Source organism: Squalius cephalus (genome assembly GCF_949319135.1).
Source record: "Squalius cephalus genome assembly, chromosome: 7".
Classification (NCBI taxonomy): Eukaryota; Metazoa; Chordata; class Actinopteri; order Cypriniformes; family Leuciscidae; genus Squalius; species Squalius cephalus.
Genome location: NC_137128.1, coordinates 39,165,487 through 39,175,533, shown reverse-complemented (window position 1 = coordinate 39,175,533; position 10,047 = coordinate 39,165,487). Strand labels below are relative to the sequence as shown.

The window sequence follows — 10,047 nt, the reverse complement described above, 5'->3', positions numbered from 1 at the left end:
TGATTTTGAGGGGGTCTTTAATATTTCTTTTCAGTTTACAAATCAGTTTATCTTGCATTCTAGCATTAAACAGTTAAATGATTTTATAATTTAGTTAGTTATTTTGCTGTCCATATGCAGGTGTTGTTCTAAAGCAATAAATTCTCTAAGAGAATCATTAAGAATCAGAACGCAGCAGTTCTTCAAAGAGGTAAGGCTCCTGTTCCTGAAGAATCACAATGAATTTAACTTTTGCAATCACACCACTTGAATGCACCGTGTAACAGATCTTTCTCACACTATCCTGACTGGTTAAATTAGTATGTGTGATTTCAGAATATAGTTCCTCATGAATTATTCTCTGCTCACGCAGTTTATCTGCAATGCTCTTCACATTTTTAACCCTTTGAATGAGAGCCGATCTGTGTTTATCAAAAAACTGAGCTTTCTCAATCTCAGAATTCAGTTGCGGCTCATCTTGGACTTGCCTTTGATTTAACTGTGCAAGTTTGGCTTTCCATATTGTGGCAGTCCACACAGATTTCTTGTCCTCTTCTCTGATAAGATTCATCTGTACATCACCATCCTGATGTTGCATGATCTCAAAGAAGTTTGGGTCGATATCTGTTCTAAATGAAATCCCCTCTACAGGATGAACAGAAGCACCAGGAACCTCAAGAAGGTGCGGCGTTTTCATCTGAAACGGTCTGTTGGGTCTGGGATGGCTGATCGGATGACTTGATTTTTCATTCTGCTCAACTTTCTCTTTTGAACAAGTGTCATTCACTGGAAAAAAGTAGATGTGAAGAATGAGAGGATCTTTACAGCACATGTAGAGAAGAAGGTAACAGTGTTCTTCCCACTGTGTGAACCAGCTTATAATTAGAGTTGTAGGAGAGAAGGATGGTTGCAGTATTTTGGCATGATAACGGGTCAACTCTACAGATTGTAAAGATATTCCTTCATCTCTTTTGCTGAGGAGCTTCACAGCATCTTTGAGAGAGGGGTCAGACTCTGCTAAACAGGCGTAATGAGGCAGATGGGCCTCCTCCAGTTTCCCTGAGATCACGGTCACATCGATCACTGGACCAATTCGCTCACACTGAAGCCTCTCCAGCTCTTCACTGAGGAAACGTCCATCCACTGCACGATACTGGAGAGTGACGTCACCAGCACAGACCCATCGCATTCTGGTCCTGCTGCACTCGAATCGACCCGCCTGAGTGCTGATCCTGAACTTTGACCCTCCTTCATCTGTACAGACCGACGGCTCCACCTGAACCCACTGATCACAGTCCACAATGTGAACACAAGACTGACACACTGGGAGCGGGTGAAGATCCAGTGCAGACGGTTCAGAGACATTCAGCCTAGAGAACAGAAATCTTATGATAAAATGAGATGGAATGTCACATTTATTTTATAAACTAAATTTAAAAAAAGACTTAATTAGCTTAATACCCACTTAATGAAATAACAGATAAGAATTTCTTCAGATATTTTCAGCAATAAAAGTTCTGTACATTTTTTATTTATATCCTCATTCCTCATTAAGTCATTTATCATTTGTTTTGTGGTTTTAATCTGCTTTACAAAATGAGGCATTAGACTAAAAAAAGTTTCTCACAAGATTTCTCCAGGAGTTCCTGACAGATCAAGCGTCCATCTTGGACTCTCAGCGCTGTATTCATCCTCTTGAACTCTAGTCACAGGAGAAGATAACTTGTCAAACTATTTATTTAAATTCAATCATTTATTAGTTGTTTAAACATGTCATATGGCTGTACTGGAAGTAGGTGTTTTTGTTAAAATTACTTCAGCTCTTTCGAGATTTTTGATCCACCAAGAATCTGGATCAAATCTCCAGCTTCTGGAAGGGTTTTCACTGACATACTTGAGTCAAAAACAAAAGTCATTTAGAAATTAAATGTTTTGCTAAAAGCCATGACATAAATATGATATTTGGGTCAATGTCAAATAAGCATGTCCAAGATAAAGGAGAAATCTTTTAAAAATCTATTTTAAAATACCTCTATTTAGAGATCTCATTATTTGTTGATTTCATATGAGTTAGAAAATTTCAGCAAATTTTCTGATTTAATGTATAAAAAAAGTAAATAATATTTCCTGTTTTATTATTGTTGTTGTTATGTCACTGACCCATATACCACAGACACACTTGCAAGCACAAGTTATTTAGGTAAAACATATTGATTATTTGTATTTTTAGAAGAGTTTCAATCAATCATGAATTACGTTTCAAGCCTTTCTCCATGTATCACACTGACCTCAGAGTCTCACACATACACAGTGCTGGCTGAAGAATCTTGAGTTTATCAGCTGTTAAATCACAGTACATGAGGTTCAGTTCTCTGATGTGTGGACAGAACTGAAGACAGTACAGCAGCGCCCAACAGTCTGTGCTCCTCAGGGAAATGTTAGACAGATCCATGAAGCTGTGAGTTTCCAGTGCTTTCCTGACAAACTCCTCATCCTGGAGCTCATACAGACAGTGGAAAACATATAGCTCACATCCATGCCATGTTGCCATTGTAAGAATTCTTTGCTTCAGTGTTTTCTTCAGTTTTCTTTTCCTCAGTTTTATGATGTGAGAAACAGTTAATTTGATTTTTTTAAAGAGTGAGCTGATCACCTCCTCATTTAAGAGACCATAGAAGAACAGCAGAAATGATGGGATGGGATTTGATCTTCTTTCTAGAGATAGCCATTCAACTATAGCTGAGCCCATCAACTTCAACAGATCACCGACTTTCAACCAAGACTCTTCTTCACCAAGCAAGATGCAATAAAGAGCAGCAAAGAACCATTGAAAGCTGAAATGCATGAACTTGAACACTGGTTCCCGTTTCTGTTTTCCATTAAGATCATCTTTACACAAGAACAGACATGTGGCGGCATCTAAGCCAGTCTCGGCCACACTCTTTTCATCAAAAAAGACTTGCTGATTTTGTATCCCTCTCTCTGCCAGCTGACCCAGACTCCTCAGCATGGTGAGGACAGACTGACTCTGGCCATGATGCTTCAGAAGAGTGGACACAAAGTGAACATATATGGAGGTGGTTGTCTTTAGTTTTTTCAACATAACCTCACCATCAGTTGAGTGTTTCTTTAGACAAAAACAGACCATCCAGCACAGCAAAGGCACAGAGCAAGTAGTCAAGAGGCCTTCATTGGCGTTCACACTCTCATATGTTTTCTTGAAGAGTTGCTCATCCTGAAAGAACTTGTGGAAGTACTCCTGCACCCCTCTCTCAGAGAAGCCCACAATCTCAGTGAAACGCTGAGGTCCTTTGAGGAGATTCATCACTGCATCATCAGCTATAGATCTCGTAGTTACAAGCACGAATGATTCAGGCAGCAAGACTCCCCTCAACAGGTTCCTAAGAATAACCATAGGTGGCGCTCTCTTGGATGGATTAGTGTGACGTAACAAGAAATGAATGGGAGGATGAGATACATACTCATCCGATCCATCAATGAGGAAGAGGACTTTCTCTGGTGTTAACTCTAGTATCTGTGAGATCTGATCTGATGTTAAACTGCAACTCCAGCTCAAGAGCTCAATCAAGCTCATCTCCTCAGAAATACACTTCAGCTCGTCACTCTTCAACAGAAAAACTACATCAAAGTGTTCAGAGTAAATTTCTCCAGAAGCCCAGTCCAACATGATCTTCTGTAACGTGAAGGATTTACCTCTTCCAGAATCACCACTGAGAATCACAGTTTTCGGTGTGTTTTCATCACTGTCGGGACTGAACAGCTGGTCTATTCTGATGCTGTGATTCTTGTCATTTGATAACAGTTGAGATGATGTTTTTGTTCCAGAAGCGTGAGCAGACCTCACACGTCCACGATAGTATTTCTCAGTCTGCTCTTTGCTCCTCTGAATGATCACTGGTTCAGTGTAACGGGCGGCCAGTTCCACACGTTCATCATATAGAGGTTTATACTCTGTCACAAACTTGAATCTGTCAGTGACTGTTGTCCTGTACCGAAGATTCATGCTGCTCCAATCTACATGAAAAAAATACAACAGGGAAAATAGGTGTGCTGAACGCTGTTACCCCTGAGGCATAATAAGTAGAACAAGGAAGTTGTTGAGTGCATATGTTGCACAATCCCTTTCCATGCAACAATCCTAAACATACTTTGTAAATAGAAAAATATGATGCAACAAAAATAAAAAATAAACACTGTAACTGACACTTTCATGACTAGTTATTTGTGTAGTTATGCTGAGTTATATTTGTTAACTGTGAAGCCTTATTGTGTTTTAACATATTGTACAATTCAAAACTCCTTTCTAAATGTAAATAAACAATAGCAACTTTACCCTTTCCATAAATCTTCTCTTTTTGCCATCTATCTTGTTTCTCTTTGAGCTGAGAGGCAGATTTTTGTGTATCAAAAGAGAGGGGATAACTGACAGTGATGCTTGGTGAGTCGGGTCCAAAAGGGAAAAAAAGAGGCTGGAAACTCTACATGAAGACAAAATAATTCACAGTGACAATCTGCTTAATCTGAGATATATTAATACATATAATACATATCATTTTTTTGGAATATCATATATTAAACATAAATTATTTTTTTTAATTATAATTTCACTTAGATCTTTCCAGTACCTCTGACTGACTGAAGTAGTTCTGCAACTGTTCTTTCAGCTCTTTTCAAAACTCACCAGGTCAGAACAAGCTCCTTGAAAACGATGCCGCCTCGTCCTTTTGTCCTCGATTCCCTCATAGAATTGTCTCTGTGTGGAACAATGGAGGTTTTAATCAGCTATAACAAAATCGGCCAAATTTATGGACAGTGAGCAAAAAAAATCAGCCATAGATTACAGTTGGTTTTTACTTTCTAGAAATATGATAGAAGATCATAGTTTTAATATAATAAAAGTCATCAAAAATAATGTCAAACATCATGTTCAGGTGTTCAGGTCATATTCACATACCAGTTTCGCACTCCTCTCTGCTTCAGCTGATCCAATCTCATGTTTTTTGTGCTTGTCCATTATACACAGGTAACAGATATACAGCTGGTCAGTCCGACAGAAATATTCCAGCAGTTTATTATGTTGAGGACAGATCATCTCCTGCAGTCGTCCTGTGACATCTGTCATAAAGTGTCTCTCATCTTGAAAGAACCTGTCATGTTCTTTGAGGTGATTTTGGCAAAAAGATATCCGACACTCCAGACAAGACTTGATGGCTTTGTTTTTGTCCCCAGTGCAGACGTCACACTCACACCAAACAGTACGAGTAGCTTGTAGTTTTGTCGTCTTGAGTTTCTCCAGCACTTGCATGGTGATTTTACCTAAACGTCTTGGAGTGAAGGCGTGTCTGCACTGAGGGCAGCTGTAGACTCCCGTCTGATCTTCTTTATTCCAGTAGTCTGTAATACAGCGCATACAGCAACTGTGTCCACATTGAATGATCACTGGTTTCTTCAGTAGATCCAGACAGATTGGACAGATAACCTGATCCTCCTCAGCCCATGAAAAACTGGCTTCTGCCATTTTCCTGCAAATACAAATGCACACAACAGAACAACAACAGCCTAAACAGCGCAACAGTCAACCATTCCAGCTAACACAACGCTTTATTCTTAAATAAAGTAAAAGTTCCAGTAAGACACTCCCTGCAAAATGTGTTCAGTCACTGGGTGTTTCCAGAAATGGATTTCTTAAGACCTGGGCAAAATAGGTGTGTCCAATGACTGAAGGTTTGACATGTTAATTTCAGAAGATTGTCTCTGGTAGATGTCGTAACTCCATTCTTTCTCCACTGACAATTGATGATTTTGAATACATATATGTATGTATGTGTGTGTGTGTGTGTGAGACGTACATTGTATCCCACTCTTCACAAAAACATTTTTACAATGTACATCAACTTATGATCTTTTCAGCATTATATAATGAAATATATATATATATATATATATATATATATATATATATATATATATATATATATATATATATATATATATACATACCTATATATATATATAAATGTATTTCTCTCTGCACTTGTGCCCAGCCAACATTTGTATGTGGGGCCCATATGGGTATGAAATGGGCTGAAAAATGGGCCCCATGTAGGATTGTCCGCGGGTTCCATAATGGCCCCATGTTAATTGCCCAGATGGATTTCATGTAGGATTGCACTTGGTACTAGGCGGGACCAAAGTGGGCAACATGCACAAGACCCATCTCGGTCCCATCTTTAACCCAGTAGACATTTGTATATGGGGCCCATGTGGGTTTGAAATGGGCTAAAAAATGGGCTCTGTGTGGGATTGTCCACGGGTTCCATAATGGCCCCATGTGAAATGCCCAGATGGATTTCATGTAGGATTGCACTTGGTACTAGGTGGGACCCAAGTGGGCAAAATGCACAAGACCCACCTCGGTCCCAGCTTAACCCCGCCGACATTTGTATGTGGGGCCCATGTGGGTTCGAAATGGGCTGAAAAATGGGCTCTGTATGGGATTGTCCACGGGTTCCATAATGGCCCCATGTGAATTGCCCAGATGGATTTCATGTAGGATTGCACTTGGTACTAGGTGGGACCCAAGTGGGCAAAATGCACAAGACCCACCTCGGTCCCAGCTTTAACCCAGTAGACATTTGTATATGGGGCCCATGTGGGTTTGAAATGGGCTAAAAAATGGGCTCTGTGTGGGATTGTCCACGGGTTCCATAATGGCCCCATGTTAATTGCCCAGATGGATTTCATATAGGATTGCACTTGGTACTAGGTGGGACCCAAGTGGGCAAAATGCACAAGACCCAACTCGGTCCCAGCGTTTAAATCACATTTACTAGAGATTAAAGCTAAGAGTTGGATACATGCAAATCATTTAAAAGATTGGGCTCCTCTTCCCGAAGAATAGAGATTAAGAGGTTTTTCACAGCAACACTGCCTTCACGCACGACGCTGCAGATCTTTCTCTTTGGTTGAAGTCGGATGTGTGATTTCAGAATATATTTCTTCATTAATAATTTGCTTCTGAAGCAGTTTGCCTGCAATGGCGTTCACATTCTTAAAGTTTTACCAATTTTAAACCACACCAATTTCTATAAAAAAATCGAAGTTTATCAAAGTTGACAGGCTAAACATGAACATGTTTCACAAATTTTGACAACCAGAAAGTGATTAAGACATTTTGTTATTATTTTGATAGTAATTTGTACGTATTTTACGAGGTGGCTAATTCATACGGATGACCTACCCCTGACCCCGCCCCTAAACCTATCGCGGTTTACAAATCTTACCAATTGGGGCAACCTCAGATAGCGTTGGTCTAACACATTTTCTTCATATTAATGCTTGTATAAAGTCAGTTAAATAGCTTGTCAGTAATAGAAATATCATGATGTACAAATACTCTTTAGATGAGGCAGTCTTGTGCTTCTCTTTATGTCGTGTTGTTGATAGCCTATAAAAACTACACATACAATAATAAAGTTAATCTTAAATTAACTTTAAACTACACCAAATGTAAAGCACTAACTTATTCGATGTGCAGATTTAGTACAAATCACTTTATCTTGCATTCTAGCATTAAACAGTTAAATGATTTTATAATTTGATAAAATAAAATAAAATGAAGTGATCGTTATTTTGCTGTCCATATGCAGGTGTTGTTCTAAAGCAATATATTCAGTAAGAGAATCATAATCAGAATGCAACTGATTCTGTAATACAGCGCATACAGTAACTGTGTCCACAGGGAATGGTCACTGGTTCCTTCAGTAGATCCAGACAGATTGGACAGATGACCTGATCCTCAGCCACACAAATACTGGCTTCTGCCATTTTTCGGCAAAGACAAATACACACAGCAGAACAGTCGACCAATCCATCCAACAGCATTTTTAGATAAAGTGAAGCTCCTAGAAAGACACTTCACATAAAAAGTGTGTCCTCTGGAAGTGGTCAGGTCACTGGATATTTCCAGCCATTGTATCAGACTGGATCTCAAGACATACCTGCCTCAAAAACTGAGATACACATACAAAACACAGGTTTCGGTTTCTCTCTCTCTGCTGAGAAACTGAAATAGCTTCCTGGTTCTGTATTTGAGAGAAGTGTGCAAAAAAGGCATGTCCAAGGGTCTGTTCCCACCAGAGTTTCTAAATGCAAACATATAAGACCCAAGTTTACAAAAGCAGGATCACCCACCTCAAGGACCACAAGAAGTAACATTTCTCCCAGGACAACATCTGGCGACTATTGGGCATTTAAAATGAACAAAAATTACAGAAACTATTTTCTAAACATCATGACTTACAGTAACTTCCCTTAAAACAGAATGTACATGGGTGCAGTTATACTTGAGAAATACATTTAGGTCTACTGTATTTTAATCAGGATGATATTTGCTATAAAGCTTCAACAGGATGTGAGGATAAAAAAGTAAAAAAAAAAAAAGACCACAGATCACACTGAATGCCGTTACCTGTACCAGTTCTGCACTTCTCTGGTCTCCTCTGTTGTTTTGCCTTTGCCCTGCAGCCTTCTGCAAAAAATGTGCACTGTTTCACTGTCTTCCTAAAAAAATATTCATTAGGGATGATTACTAATAGTCAAAATTCTAACGGTTAAAATTGCTTTTATTCACATAATCTCTTCCTCAACCAACTTAATTTCTGACACCAGCAAATTGACCCAGCACCTTATAGGCGTCGTGTTTTTTGCTTGTTTTTTACATGCGGTTCAGGGCTTCCGCAGCCATTAAAAATATGTAGCCTACTGTAATTCAAATCTACAGACGCAAATATATAAAGTGCAAGAAAAGATACACTTAAAAGTGTATTTTGGATGTTTTCTTTCCACCAGTCCGAAAAAAACACTTTATGAAAAGACAAAAATCTCATAAATCGACAGGTGCATGAAAAAAAAAGTGTTTTTGCCTGTATTGTCTCACCTTAAACAATTTATTAATTTAAAGCAGAAACAATGAGCTCAGTGAAGTAATGAATACATGTTGTTAACAAAATGATTAGGATATATAGAAAATGTAGCATTGGTGCATGTTGATTCAGAGTTTGCTTCATCTGAAGTCCTCGCAGGAGTTGGAGTCTTCTCCTCACAGGTGTTGGGGCATCTGAATCTTCACAAGAGTCTGGATTGTAGACAGAAATTAATGTGGAAAAAAAAAAAAAAAAATACTCTGAACCTCAAATGAATTTACGAAAATGAAAATGAAGTTTAAAATATTGATTTATAAAGAAAACATTTTCCTAATTCTGAGTATGTGAATTTTTGTGTTGCCCACTGGTACAATTTACTTCAAATCTACTTATCTCTTTCCCAGCCATTGACAAAATTATTGGAATTTTCCAGCAATTCTCCAGGAAATATTTAAAAGGTATATTTTAAGTATAAAAATTAATACCCACCTAAATAGGAACATAGTAGAATGCTTACTGCAAAAATACTATATAAATGGTAAACTATGTTTGATGTTAAATTCACATAAAGAAATCTTACAAGTATATTTGTAGTATAAAACCACTAAAAGTGTAATTTTTAGTTACAGTAAAAATGAAAACATAGTTGTCAACTAGTTGTATTTACTACTGTTACACTTAAAGTTTACTTTAAAGTATATTTTGATACACTAAAAAGTGGGCTATTTTAATACGAAGTATTGAAAGTAGTATTGAAATAGTACACTTATATACTAGTACATTGATATTAGTATATCAAGTATACTGTACTTAAAAAATATACTTGAACTTTAGTATAAAGTATACTTAATAAAATGAACTTGAAGGATACTTATTTTTTGTAAGGGATAAAGGACAGAACAGACATGTTCATTTAGGCTGTGTGTTTTATCAAGGATTAAATATCACGATGATAATCTATAGTATTAGAGGTTTCCATAAACATGGTGCAATTCATTTTTTTCAACACACTGTCTGTAAATTTACAGTCAGCCTCAAGAAGTTCAGCTAAATAGCCTATTATATATAGGTCTGGTAAATTTCTGTTTGTTGCAATCTTGATAGCATAATTTGAGACAAATAG

At 37.8% G+C, this 10,047-nt stretch overlaps 1 protein-coding gene across 1 annotated transcript; it reads right to left on the bottom strand.

Annotated features, from left to right (window-relative positions):
- Positions 1-4,004, bottom strand: LOC307161524 (NACHT, LRR and PYD domains-containing protein 1 homolog). Its single transcript, XM_079876288.1, has 4 exons — positions 2,268-4,004; positions 1,795-1,872; positions 1,607-1,681; positions 1-1,349 (listed from the first exon to the last, which is right to left on the bottom strand). The coding sequence occupies exons 1-4, from the start codon at positions 4,001-4,003 to the stop codon at positions 158-160; spliced, it is 3,081 nt and encodes a 1,026-aa protein (XP_079732414.1). The 5' UTR covers position 4,004; the 3' UTR covers positions 1-157.
- Positions 4,005-10,047: the final 6,043 nt, after the last annotated feature.

Excerpts from the sequence above, each read along its gene's own strand:
- LOC307161524 (XM_079876288.1), bottom strand. The coding sequence starts at position 4,003 with ATGAATCTTCGGTACAGGACAACAGTCACTGACAGATTCAAGTTTGTG. Across the intron at positions 1,873-2,267 it reads TGTATGTGTGAGACTCTGAG|TATGTCAGTGAAAACCCTTC; the intron begins GTCAGTGTGATA and ends TTTTGACTCAAG. Across the intron at positions 1,682-1,794 it reads AAAATCTCGAAAGAGCTGAA|AGTTCAAGAGGATGAATACA; the intron begins GTAATTTTAACA and ends TCCTGTGACTAG.